Source organism: Populus euphratica, unplaced genomic scaffold (assembly GCF_000495115.2).
Source record: "Populus euphratica unplaced genomic scaffold, PopEup_1.0 scaffold399.1, whole genome shotgun sequence".
NCBI classification, from domain to species: Eukaryota; Viridiplantae; Streptophyta; class Magnoliopsida; order Malpighiales; family Salicaceae; genus Populus; species Populus euphratica.
Genome location: NW_011500287.1, coordinates 104,139 through 118,495, shown reverse-complemented (window position 1 = coordinate 118,495; position 14,357 = coordinate 104,139). Strand labels below are relative to the sequence as shown.

Sequence of the window (14,357 nt, the reverse complement as noted above, 5' to 3'; positions counted from 1 at the left end):
TACTGAGGATGTTTTGGTGCTTTAGTTGTCATGTGATTATTAGTATAATTAAACTCATTTTAGGTGCTTTTAAATTGATAGGAAAAAATAGTGAAGATCAAGATTATAAGAATGTGTTAAAATTATCATTATTTCAAAACCATATTTAATCTTAAATAATGATTGTTTAATGCAAATCATTTTATTGGCTTTAATTTTTATGTGTATAGTAATAATTTTTCTATGCTTATTGTTGATGGTGATTGTATTGTTTGAAACATCTATTAAAGAGCGATGATGATGTTTAGGACAAAATAATAGCTTAAAATGAAAATAAATAAAGACTTGTAATGAAAAATAAATTGTTTTTTTTTTCACAGGATTTATTTTGATCTCATTTTTACTAACAATCAAATGCTTATCATTATTGGACTTCAAATAAATATTTTCATCAATCATTATGATATCGATAGTTCTCCTCATATATTAAGAAATAAAGTAGTTGCATATATGGATGTTAAGATTTAGAATGTATTGGGTGACAAGCTTTCATCAATATTAGCTTATATTTATTATATTTAAAAATTATTGAATCCTAATAAAATAATCGTTATCTTTCTTGTTATTAATTAAGAATCTTACAGTTTCTATTAATAAATTAGATATTAATAAATTAAGAATCTTACAGTTTCTATCATAAGAAAAAAACTCTGAACCTGTAAGATGTGTATTATCTCAATCAGATGCTTATAATAGTTGAAGCAAGATATATATCAATAAAAAAATTATATTTGTTTTGTAATTTTCTTATGGCAAATTACACTGGTATATTTTACTAGTTGATATTTACATAATATACAAACTATATTTAATTAAATATATGTTATCAAAACTTTTTTTGAAAGATCATATTGGAAAATGGGTACTATCATTGTTTGAATTTAATATGTATTATGACCTAAAAAACAATTAAAGGCTAATCTTTGGGTTATTTCTTTATTGATCATCCTTACTTCAGTAAAAACTATAAATTAGAGCAAAATATCAATATCATCATGGTATAAATTTTTCCCTATCAACTATTATTTGATACATAAAAAAAAAAAAACACAATCGTTACAAGGGTGGTAATAATATTCTCTGCATCACAGTCATTACAAGGGTGGTAATAATATTCTCTGCATATCATAAAATAACCTTATCCTTTTGGTTTGATTTTCCTAGCAAAAACAATCAAGTTGAATATAAAACCTTAATTATAGGCCTGAAAATACTTTTATAGTTAGGAGTACAATTGATCACAATAACTTAGGATTCATTACTTATTATCAACCAATTATTTGAAGATATGAATGTCAATTCTCATTTTAACTCTATACAATATTATGGTCATAAATCTTTTTCAAAGGTTATCTGATCCTGTTTTTGTTAGATAACCTTTAATAGTTATGGTATTATTCTTGTCAAAACCATTAATTAATCAACCTACCTAATATCTAATATAACTACTAAGAAAAACATAACAATGTAGTTTTTCGTAGTCGAAAATGCCAAGACATTAATACTAAAACTATTATTAATTTTTTCTATCAATTACAAATAGGGGTTTTAATGACATTAGAGCATTTTTACCTACAGAATGATTAAAAAGATGAAATTAAAACCTTTTTTCAAGAGAATTTCAATATCTTTAAAATATATTATTCTATAGTAGACATAAGACTAAAATTTTACTAAGAAACTAAGGATCAAAATAAGTCTTGTTGGTCATGTTTGATTTATGAAAAACTTGGTGGGGCTTACCAATTCTAGAATTAAGATGAGGTGGCTTATCATGAACTATATTTTTTATTGGTCGAGCATAACTAAGAATTGTATTAGTTATACAAAGTACTACAAAGAATATCAATAGTTTGGTCCAATCTAACATGTACTTTTTAAAGAACTTAATGCAATGGTCAAACCACCAATCAAGGGTTGAATAATGAACATCATTAGTAAGATACATCTTTCATCTTTAAGAGGACATAACAACATCTTTATAGTTGTGAATTACTTTTTCAAGTGGGTTAAAGTTATTTCTTATCGATCGATTAACCATGAAACAATTATCAAATTCATTAAAAAACAAATGATTTATAGGTTTAGACCCCTATAAACTATTATTATTAAAAAAGGATAAGTATTCATCGGGGAGGATATGAAGTAATTTGAATAGGAGTATAAATTTAAAATAATCCAATCTATTTCTATTATGTCCAAGCTAATGGGTAAGTAAAATCAACCAATAAGACTTTGATCTTCAACCTTTAGAAATTGGTTAGAAACAATCATAGAATATGACTAGATACTTTATCAAAAATACTATATGAATATAATAATTTATAGAAGACTACTTTAGAAACATCATCATTTACCTTAATATATGGACATGATACTATGTTACTTATGAAATTTAAGCTACAAAAATAAGTTTGCATAATATAACATAAATAGTTCAAACTATCATTCAGTTAAATTATTTGAATTTGAGGATTTGGATGAAGTAAGGCTTCATGCTTTAAAACATTTGTAGAACATAAAAGAAAGGTCAAAAAGGCATATAACAAATATGTTTGATCAAAATATTTCTTAAAAAAATAATCTAGAATGAAAGGCTATACTCCTAATTGATCATAAGAATTCAAGATATAGAAAATGGTCTCCTTGCTAGATATTAGATATTATATTGATTATATATCAAGTATAATTAGTTTAGCTTGAGTTATAAGTTGGTTCAAATTCATATCTTTATATATCATAAGTTTAAACTATTAAACAATTAATTAATATAAATAAAAAGATAACATAGTTGTTTAAATAAAGAAAAAGAACAAATTATGGTTGTATTTTATATAAAAAAACAATTCATGATGATTATTCCTATATTTCTATATAATTTATAACTTTAATCACTCTAGAGGCCGCATCAGCTTTAACATCGATAAGCTCTTTTACAACCCTAGCCAAATGTGAACCATCTTGGTTTCTTGGGATTGAACCTGGAAAGAAGCATTTTTAAGGGGCTGATTAACTTTTAAATAGTTGGATATTTAATCTTTCATTATTCTCTTTAAGATTTAAAAGATTCTTAGAAGCCTTACTATATTGTAATATTTTTGTTACAACAACTTTGATACTAATAAAAAGATCAATATCCTTCCATAATGTGCCAAAACTTTTCTTGTACTATGATTTAATAAATCCTTGAGCTCTAAAAAAAGAGTGTCCTCCAAAAGTTATTTCAGATAATCAATAGAGACTTTATTGTTTAAATCAATATCCTTTAAGTGAAGAATGATTATTATCTCTTTGATATTAACTAGTAACGACCCTCTTAGTTGGCCTTCTTTCTTAGAATTTATTTCAATAGATGTAATGTCTATTGGTGGAGTAAAGATCAGAGATAATATAGCATCTAAAGTTCATTGACACAAGGGGAGTAAAGATCAGAGATAGTATAGCATCTAAAGTTCATTGACACAAGGAAAACAAGTTTTTTATCAAAATAAAAAACATATATATTAAAAAGTTTATTTAAATAACTATAAAGACTTACTACTAGTTTAGAAGAATCGCCTTATAAGGTTGATTTAGTACTATAACCTCTTCAATTTCAACAAGATATGTAAGAGTGTTAGTGTGATGGTCTTAAAGTATTACTAGGGAAGAGGGAACTTCAACCCTTATAGGTTATTTGAAACCTTATGAATTCAATTCAAAGAGACAAATATATTCTTATGTTTGTAATTCTTCTTAGGATATTAATTTGAATTCCAAATAAAATTCAATTAATAAAAAGAATCAAAACACTTTGATTTACAATAGTAATTCGTTTTAGAATTAGTATTGAAAGTGATATTTTAAAAATATACACCTCTTTTTTTCCTTCTAAAAACCCTACAAAGTAATCATTGTTTTTTTTTTACAGAATAATCTTATTGTCCATCATTTTTTATCTTTTCTCTACCTTTATCTTTTTCACCGCTTTTAGAGTTTGCTTACCTCTAATCTTAATCTTATCTTGTAAAGACAATATAATTAGTATTTATGCTTGTTCTCCAAGAAGAGGTTCATATATATGGCAAATGGAAAGCCCTCTTTAAACTAACAAATCAACAAAAAAAAAGAAGAAGAAAAAGATCTTGAGTCTTAACAATTAGCTAGCAAAACCAAGATACATTAACTGAAACCTCTAGTCAACTTTCTGTAAAAGAAGGGTCCCATGTGGGTTCATGCATAACCATATGGACCAAGAGTTGCCAAAATCTTGGAACTTAGCCATCAGAAAGGGTTCTAATTGAATTTTATGATTTGTGGTGTTATTCAATTTAGGGGGACCTAGATTAATATGTTTATGAGTATGTTTATTTTCTTTGCTAGATAAAAGAATCTTTCTTAACATTCCAATGAAAAGATTTTAATTGAAATTTTATTTTAACAAATTTTTTTATTTTAATTTTTTTCAACAAATATTTAATGAACAATTAATATTAAAGGTCTTTTTATATCATCTTTAAAATGCCTATGGTTTATGTTGTTTTAAACGTGACAAAAGAAATGATTTATATAGAAATTGAATTCAATTCAGCATGTTTCAAACATAAAATTCATAAGAATAGCAACCTACCTCTAGGCTAACATCAATAACTGTGGTGTTCATCTCGATTGTTTCAATATGATCACCCACTCCTTCACTAGAGGATCTAGTTCTTAAGGTGATTATATTGATGCATTAAGGCGCACTTCCTTCAGTCATATCATCTCATGCTTCTGTAAAGATAGCTACAAAAAGCCAGGGCTACCCTTCAAGTTTAAGAAGAGTTACCGTGAGAGGATCCTCGTGAGCTCATAGGAGTACTTGGAAACATTGGAAGTTTCTTCTGTTGTTGCTGCTCGATTCTCACCGCACGTCAAGAACCAAGGGCGTTGCCATACTCGCAATCAGATCATCATTGAAGTGTCTTGAATTCGAGCTAATGAATAGATCAAACTCGCTGAGAGCTTAAACAAAGTTCTGGGCAAGATGATTTTTACATTCCATCGTTGTGATTGATTGATGAAAGGTGGCTAGAGATATCTTTAATTTGTCACCTCACAATAAATAAAAACACGCACACATGAGAACCAGTCAGGTCCTGTTTAAAAATATTCAATAAATGTTCACGGGAATAGTTTCCTTGCTTTCCTATTTTTTGGTTTTTTCCCAGGCTCCTATTTTCCTTCACATGCAATCCAAGCGTAGCAACCTTCTTTTGCAGCAAGACCCACTGCCCCTGCTACCCTGGCACATGAAGGAAACGGGTCCCATATTCCAGGACCCAATCACACATTGCATAGGATAATTACTGTTACACTGACATTAAAAAAAAAGTGGAAGTTAACGACGCAAAAGAAAGGCAAACCCCAACGATCCAAGCGAGAAAAAAAAAAAAGAACAACTCTTGCTGATTATTTCAAGAGTTGATCATTGGGTAACCTTCCCAATAATTTCTCCTTGTGTCTGAGATTTCTTCACCATAAATTTTCTCCAGCATCAATTCACTTGTCTCAGGTGATGAAACTTCACCTAATCGATATCATAAGAAGTAATCGGGTGCTGGTTTTTTGGAAGGTGCGCCTCTTGATTCCTGCATTCATTTTGAACCTTTCAGAGCTCATTACAATAAAATACGACGACAATGACAATGCATAAGAGGCAGCACCCAAGTACACCCTTAATGCTTGCATGGAAGTGTAAGTTTCTACACACATTTCAGGCAATTGCAATACCTTATCCCAATCCTTTTTAGAGGTAATTATATTACGTTAAATGTGTCCATTTTGTGAATAAACATATGCAATCCAAGTTAAAAATCCTTAAAGCATTAAGGCGATTTTTCATGAAACTGGATGTGTCCAGACTATTATATGGCTGTGTGCATAAATCTGATATTGCTGCTGTTTTGATGATCACATGCCATAGGAGATTGTTCATGCAAACCTGTGGAGCAGCATCAAACACGCGAAACTGCTTGTTAAGATTTTCATCCAGCTCAAGGATTGCAGCTACATTACCACATCTGCAACATATTTGAAGGGAAAAAGCACATTACCATTGAGCAGATAAGGGGGCAAATCTTACATGCTAATTTACCTGTAACAGTAGTTTGGAGCCGACCAGACTGTGACTATTTGGTTCCTGAACATCCACTTATAACCTTCCATCACCAGCTGATGAGCACGGCATATGTAATCAATATTGTTTGCGTGGGTGAAAGAAGTGACCACACTGCCACCAAATAGAAAACCAGCACCACGTGGACTCAACCCCCAACCATCGACCATATCTTCAGGGTCTGACCAAAGAAGATCACACATGGCACCATCGTGAGGTACTTCTTGCTTCCTATCAATTGTCCGGATCTGGAAAATGGGTAGTGTTAGCAGTTTCTTCCACAAATTTTCAGTGAAGAAAAAATAATAACAAAAGGAGAAGAAAAACCATGTTGGATGGATTCTTCAACCTGATCCAATGTTGATATGGCAGGAGAGAGACCACCATGGACACTAAAAACCTTATTCTCAATCAGTGCTGACAGACTGATAAACCAACATCACAATTAGAATTGAAAAATGTTGTCAGAAGCATTTTAAAAGCGGTGAAAAAGAATGACAACAACAGGTGCTAAAGTTGATTTTAGAAGGTCCATTGGAACTTGCAGTGAAATGGCAAGCAAACATATAAATGAAACTTATTAACAGAAAACTTTACTTTCTGTCCATAAGGCAAGTAGTACTCGTTCCCACATTGAATCACATCAATGGAAATCTATCATTCTGACATCACACTAAACCATGGAAAAAGAAAGAAGCTTTAATACTTTCTTCCAACCCTACCAAAATATAAGCACAGTTGGACCAGGGCACCCATCAGAAGGTAGATGACAATAGTATGTACCTCACTAGTCAGTATCCGTTAATTCTCAGCCTCGCTATGATATGACAGGACAGTAGAAAAGAAAGAAGCTTTAACACTTAATCCCAATCCTACCATAATATGAGCACATTCAAATCAGGGTTCCAGCTAGTATGAAGGTAACAACTAAGTCCAGAAACCATGGTGTAAGGAACACGAGATAAATTAATGTCTAATAAAAACTGTGACTTGTCAGTAACTCCCAGTACCAGATAAAGAGAAATCTGACATGGCAGAAAAGAAGCAGCACAGAATGGATTTTGCCAACGTCAGAAAACTTATAGCTTTCACACAATTGCAACTCTCTTTGCATAAGTACCACTGTACCACATGATCCTCAATTGGATGATGAACATCACATGAAAGGCCATTATTAGATAGCAGACAGCAATCATCAGTTGGACATCCAGTGCAACCACCTGATGAAAACTAAGTTGTAACCCAGTTCTTGCTAGATTTTTATAGCATCCAACCTTACTAACTCAGATATATCTTGCTCTCTCTCACTCTCCCCTGATCCCCCCACCCCTACTCATTTTCAGGATATTTCCCTAAATTATTAGCATACCTTAGATAATCAAATATATCGGTGCAATATCTCCAAACATTCACTGAGCCATATTTACGCAGACACTCATCATAAAATCCATATACCTGTGAAGAAAGAACCAATGTCAAAATCTTTAACAAATACAAGTTGAACAAGAATAATCATAACAGATCTAACCTGAGTTATCTGACGGCTCTCATGATTCCCTCTAATGAGTGTTATCCTATCTGGATACCTCACCTGATAATACAAAAGCTATTAGATAAAAAGAGAGAGATCATAAGACAATCGATGGAACATTAATTACTCATTGAACAGAAATAATCACTGATGCCTGTGAATTTTATACATTACCAAGCCAAATTTCACGATACAAGATTGAATTCAGGCTGAAAGTCCCACCAAAACAACAATTTTTAGGCAGCTTTATGTAAGATACCATAGTCCATGATGATGACATAAAAACAGAAAGATCTCAAAAAGATCATCAGGTGATTAGGATTGCTTCTCATTGACCTCTAGCTTCAAGTTTTTAGTTCATCAATGAATTTGATCAGCTTCATTTTTTTCTAGTAAGGTCTTCATACATCGATAGCACTGATGTCAAAGTTTGAAATACCAGGTTTTTTAAGTTCAAGATTACACATAATTTCCAATCTCTTAATGCATTCTATCCCTAGTCCATTTAGTACAGCACTTTCTTTTATTGCTCCTGCTGCTACAGAATCTCAAAATGCCATTTACTGAATTGATTGATTATTGTTCAGGTAGCTTTTTAACAAGCATTGTCAATTTTGATTTCTATTGAGCTCTCAAAATTGAAGATATGACTTAACACCTGACTCATAAATGATGGGTTTTTGGTTGTAGCAAATAAATTTGGGTTCAAAAGGCAAGAAAATGGACTTCACAGGTCAGGTTGTTGGTCAAGATTCTGAAAAATCCATTAAAATCGACCTGAATAGGTATATTGCTAATATATATATATATAAGTCCTATCATGGCATACCCTCCTATAAATACATATTTTTCTTCATTCACTCTGTTCCCTGCTTCTGAGTCAGTGGACTCATGAAAAACAAATAAACTTCTGTTCATCTTTTTATAATCCTTAGATGCTGCTTGTAAAGATAGGCATGTTCTTTAGAAAAATAAAAGTATAATTGTTCAAACTTTAAACTAGGAACTTAATTGGAAGCAGTGAATTATATATTAATATTATAAAATAGATCCAATCCATTTACATATTCCAGTAAGATGGTGATTCTTCTGTCTTTTATGTTTTTCAAGCTGTGGCTTATGCTCCATTCAGGTGAGGAAGGAAACTGTTCATCTTAGTTTCTGTAGATCAAAATTGTGGTAATTTAGTCCCACAAGGCTCGTGGTTATCAGCATTATCCACAGAAAATTATCCAAATTGCCTCAAAAACCACTTGGGTTTTGTAACTTCACGGGTCAGGACATGTTATGATATTAGAAAAATTGAAAAGTTGGATTGGAAGCGCCAAAAAAAAAAGAGCAAAAAAGCAAAATTCACCCAACTGGACACCCCTATTTTAACAGTCACTATCTTGCTATATCAGTTTAACTTTTTTATAAGAAATTCTCAGGTGGCAGAAATGGAACAAATTATTAGACCAACTGCCTTATGCATGAATTCTTATGCCAATTAAACTGTAAGCATGACCAATCAGATGGTGCACACCTTGCACCAGCATAAAAAATAACACTCCCCTGAACTGTCGATATGGCCTACCGTGCAAAGGTTAAAATAACATACTTCCAGACAGTGTTGTCTCCAAAAAGTCATGATACAAGTTAATTTTTGTTTTTTTACAATCTATCCAGAAACAACTCCTAAAAGGAGACATACTTTGGAAGTCAATCTGTTGGCATTTGACCGTGAAACTTTCCAAAGAGAATGGCGAGGTGATGAAAAATCAGAAGAAATATAGTTAAGAAATGTTGTGTATCAGTAAGAGAAAGAACCTTGTCAATAATAAAAGCATACATGTCTCAACAGAGTACCTTAAATTCCAATAGATAATAATAATAATAATATGTACCTTAAGGGCTAGTAGAAGCAGAAATGTCTCAACGGAGTAAAATCCTCTGTCAACAAAATCTCCAAGAAACAAGTAGTTAGTCTTTGGGCAATCCCCTCCTACTTTGAAAAGCTCTTTCATGTCATAAAACTGTCCATGAATATCACCACATATCTATGCACAGTGAAAATTGTATAATCTTAGTACAGATATTGAAAACCTCAAACATTAGTATACAGAATAAACACTTCCAAGTAACCCTGTTTAAACCATTCTATGTAAAAACAACTCAAAGAGAAACTGTTTGAAAAAAAAGAAATTATGCATGTCAAGAAGTTTGTCATTGTGAGACAAAATAATAATGATATTACAAGATAACATGCTGCTAAATGCTCAGATGAAGTAGGCAGCATAACATTGATATACAATGGGGTAAAAACTTATTTCCATGTGTCGATCTGAGATTTTACTCCCATACACATTTAGAGACAAAACATCCATTGAGTAGTATCTTTCTAAACATACAGCATAGGAAACATATAGGACTTTAAATTAACCGGGGAAAAAACAATCGTAAGATACGCTTCTTGGTTGCTCCTCATTTTATGCAATATAATTGTGGCAGAAAATTCATTGCCATACTTTGAAGTTGGAGCTACCTTTTCCGGGTTCAGAAACAAGATGTCACTCCTCCTGATGTAATATTAACATTAAAAAAGCAAGCTAACGAACTAAGAAAGTCATACTAGACTCATCCAGAACTAAATCCACCGTTTGACTTACCCAAATTACGATTCATTTGGACCTAAATTCAACCTAAGACAACTGAAGTACCAACCTCCTGTATACAATAAGTCATCCTAAACCAAAGGTTCCTTGTCCAACATTATCTTCTGCTGTTTTGATTGAGCAGCTAACTCAGACAGTCTCAACACTAAACAAAAACACAGACTCGAAGTAGATGCAAAACTATTTCTATAATTGTCTAATTATTTAAATAGAATGGTTAAAATCTTGAAATATTTCATATTTCATATTCAATTGGGAAAAAAAAAAGGAGAGAAAAGAAAAGAAAAGAATGGAAAAAAAAAAGGAGAGAAGAAAAGAAAAGGCATATAACTACTCCATCATAAAAATAAAAACTAAAAAAATACAAGGTTCACGTCTTGTGCCGATTAAGCATATACATAACTCCACATTTACATCAAAATTTAATATATAAACACACACACTTGTTAATAATAAACTACTACTGAATTTCTCTAGAGAGAAAAAAGCTTTTCCAATACATATTAAACCAGTAAGAAATCTCAAAATAAGAATTAGAAAACTTCGTGTGTGTTTGGTAATGCAGTTGTAAGTGTTTTGGAAGAGGAAGAAAATCACCAAATTGATGATGTTTTCAGGTGTTTTTCCATTGTTTTGACATCTATTAAAAAAAAACCAAAAACCCTAAAATCAAATTTTGAATTCAGTATTTCAGTAAATAAAGATTGGTGAGAATTAGGAGTAAAACACCAAGTTATGATGAATCAAAACCAATAATAGACTTCAAAAATTAATCCAAATGTTACATTAGCAGCAGGCTTTTTACCTCACATAGCAAAAAGAAGACATTCAAAAATTAATAAAACGTACAGTGACGGGAGCATCGACGCGTTGAACGTTGCTCTCTTCGACGAGGATTTCCATAGCTTTGAGGCAAAGTGCTTTCACTTCCGATTCCTTCAATGGCTCGCACTTCTTCAGTTGCTCAATTTGCCTGTCGAGGTCTGACATCTCTTATTCTCGTCCTCTCCGATTTCTCCTTTTCCTTTTTGTATCTTCTCCAAATCTCTCTCTCTATCTCTTCATCTACAACAGAGATGGCAGCTTGCTTTTCTTCGCTGCGAGTATTTGTTGAATATAATTTGCAATACCACGGGCTCCTGGCTAGCTATATATTAATATTAAACTACAATTAGTTGATCAATTTTTTGTGGTCTGCCCTCTCTCCCTCGACGCTCTAAAGACAATGTGACAAATTATCGGTAATGTGTACGGACAATATATGATTTGATGAAAGTCAGATTCGATGAAAGTAAGTGTCAATTTTTTTATTTTTTTTTATTTTTTTACCTACAAATAAAATATCTCATCTATGTTTGGAGAAATCAGAATCTAGATGATTATATATATAATAATAAAAAATAAAATAATATATTTTTTATCATTTTAAATTAAATTTATGTAATTTTGAGATTGTGTGTTTTGAGCAGGATCTCGTTATTTTATTTATAGCAAACATATACGTCCTGTCATTTGTTTATTTTTCCAAAACAACTACATTTGTTTTGCTTCTAAAATAACATATATATATATATATAAGTTTTAACAAGATTCTTAAACAATTTTTATTTCAATATTAATAATTTATTTTTAATTATCATATATTTGATATAAAAATAATAGTAGTAATAATAAATTATTCATCAAAATCTCATTTAAATTATTTTAAAAAAGTAAATAGATTTTAAATATAATTTTATTTTATTTCAACGCACATATGAATATATTGTTTTGATATGTTTTATTAACTTGTTTTAACAATTATAAAATGTCTTTTTAATAATCAATAATTGTTAAAAATATTGTGTTTATTAAGATAAATAAAATATATTTTAATAGAAAAATTATCTTGATGAAAAGAAAAATTCAAAACAACTATATTTTTATGTTTAATAAGAAGACAAAGCAATTCCACGAGACTTTAACAATTTTTTTAGGTTTAAAATAAAAAAATGATCTCCTTCTACTATTCTGCAAACTGGTCTATATTGAAAGAATCAGGGGACCTAAAAGCTACCCTGTTTTTTTTTTAATTTTTTTATTAAATTTTTTTTGTTTTGTTTTTTAATTTTATTATTTAATATTTCATTAATTTTAAATTGATTTTTATAATTGATTTTTATTAGATTTTTATAAAATCATTGCAGTCCCAAACAAATATTTTAATATTTAATTTGTCAAATTTGCTCTTAATTTTGCGAGCGTTTATTTTTGTTATCATATCATTAAGTACATAATCTTTTTTTCTTTCAAATTCTATATTTTTTTTCTTTTGATTGAATCCTTCTTCTTTTTTTTTTGCTTTTTTTTTGTTAATTTTATCTTTCAATATTTTATTAATTTTGAATTAGTCTTCATAATTTATTTCAATTTGTTTTCTATGAAATTATTGCAGACTCGAACAAATATCCAGATATTTGATTAGTACTTATTTTTACGAGCGATCTATTTTTTTATCATATTATTAAGTAAAAGATAATTAAAAAATAAAGTTGTTAAATTCAGGGGAGTCTATGATCCGAGTCACTTTTTTTATGGGTTAAATTACGAAGTTCAGATCAATCTAGTATTTCGTGATTTTGATATTAAATAAAATGGCTTCTTGAAATTATTTTTTTAAGTTAAATCATGCTTTTTACTACTTATTCGGATTCTTTTTGAACTCGTCAAATTAATTAGGTCACGTCAGATAACTCCTATACTAGTTAATTTTAAATTCAGGCAAAACAAAAAGTTGTGAACTTAAAAAAAGAATACAAAAACAAAGTAAATTTGAGTGTATCTCCTTACATTAGATTAATCTCTCAAGCTCCTAAACTATAAAATCTTAAACTCGGGTTCAATCAAGAAAATCAATTATAAACTAATTTAATATTAAAAGATGAAATCAGAAAAAAAAATATCAATTTAGTTTTTTTTTTCAAAGTATAAAAAATATTATTGAAAAGAATGAAAATCAAGTTTGATGAAGAAAAAAAAATGAAGTAGGGTGAAATTGCAAAAAAAAAAAAAAAGAAGTTAATTTGTATTTAAAAATAAAAAATAAATAGCAATCAAAATAATAGAGACTAAATATAAAAAATAAAAAAATTAAAGGAGAATGAAATTAAAAAAAATTATAAACTAATTAAAATAAGATAGATAATAATAAAAAAAAAAGGAGATCAAATTTGAATGAAATATAAATTGAGGGGTTGGCCTCAGAATTTAAAAGGGATGCATGAGAATTGAGGAGGAAAGTGAAAATAAAAAGGGAAAGAAAAGATTGTTTAACATACACTACTGACTGACACGACAAAAAAAAATAATGTTTTTTTACTAAGTGGAGGAGTGTCGAAGTGACAAATAACCTGGCAAGATCGGGGTCGAACCGCAGGAAGGTTAATTGTATAAATTATAAACAACAATAATACTACTACTACAACAACAACAACAACAACAACAGTAGTAGTAGTACAAATAATGATAATAATAATAATAATAAAGAAAAAGAAAAGGAAGTTGATGAGAACTTTGAAATGGAAGATCAATGTGAAGATTAAAAATGATAAAAATAAATGTCAATGTTAAAGGATCCACTAATTGTATTTCAAATAAGTATGGTATAAACTTTTTTTTATTACTTAATTAGAAATCACACTCAAAGAAGGTTCTAATTAGATTATAAGTTGTTAACATGATTACATTAGTTATCTTATTCAAATAATGCTAATACTTGTAAATATTATCAGGTATTTATGATTATAACTTATGTTAACAACAAATCAAGTTCTTTTCATAGCACAAATGTTGGTTATATCATACGATTGTGCTATGAAAGTGCCTAGTATTTGTTATACCAAGTGTTATACAACACAAATATAGACTAATGATTTAACAAGCAAAGTATTAAAAGTGAACAAAATACAAAATACAAAACATGTTAGTATCAAACATTAAAGTCCATATTAAGTTTACA

The 14,357-nt window shown here is 29.7% G+C and overlaps 1 protein-coding gene across 1 annotated transcript; it reads right to left on the bottom strand.

The window, feature by feature from the left end:
* Window positions 1-5,139: 5,139 nt before the first annotated feature.
* On the bottom strand, window positions 5,140-11,547 carry LOC105113226 (serine/threonine-protein phosphatase PP-X isozyme 2). The gene is made up of 8 exons (XM_011009312.1): window positions 11,210-11,547; window positions 9,593-9,745; window positions 7,704-7,766; window positions 7,545-7,630; window positions 6,525-6,600; window positions 6,155-6,423; window positions 6,002-6,080; window positions 5,140-5,648 (listed from the first exon to the last, which is right to left on the bottom strand). Exons 1-8 carry the CDS (start codon window positions 11,348-11,350, stop codon window positions 5,598-5,600), a joined length of 918 nt encoding a protein of 305 aa, XP_011007614.1. The 5' UTR covers window positions 11,351-11,547; the 3' UTR covers window positions 5,140-5,597.
* Between the last annotated feature and the right edge of the window lie 2,810 nt (window positions 11,548-14,357).

Excerpts from the sequence above, each read along its gene's own strand:
- LOC105113226 (XM_011009312.1), bottom strand. The coding sequence starts at position 11,350 with ATGTCAGACCTCGACAGGCAAATTGAGCAACTGAAGAAGTGCGAGCCA. Across the intron at positions 6,601-7,544 it reads GATATATTTGATTATCTAAG|TCTGTCAGCACTGATTGAGA; the intron begins GTATGCTAATAA and ends TTGGTTTATCAG. Across the intron at positions 5,649-6,001 it reads TGTTTGATGCTGCTCCACAG|GAATCAAGAGGCGCACCTTC; the intron begins GTTTGCATGAAC and ends AAATGAATGCAG.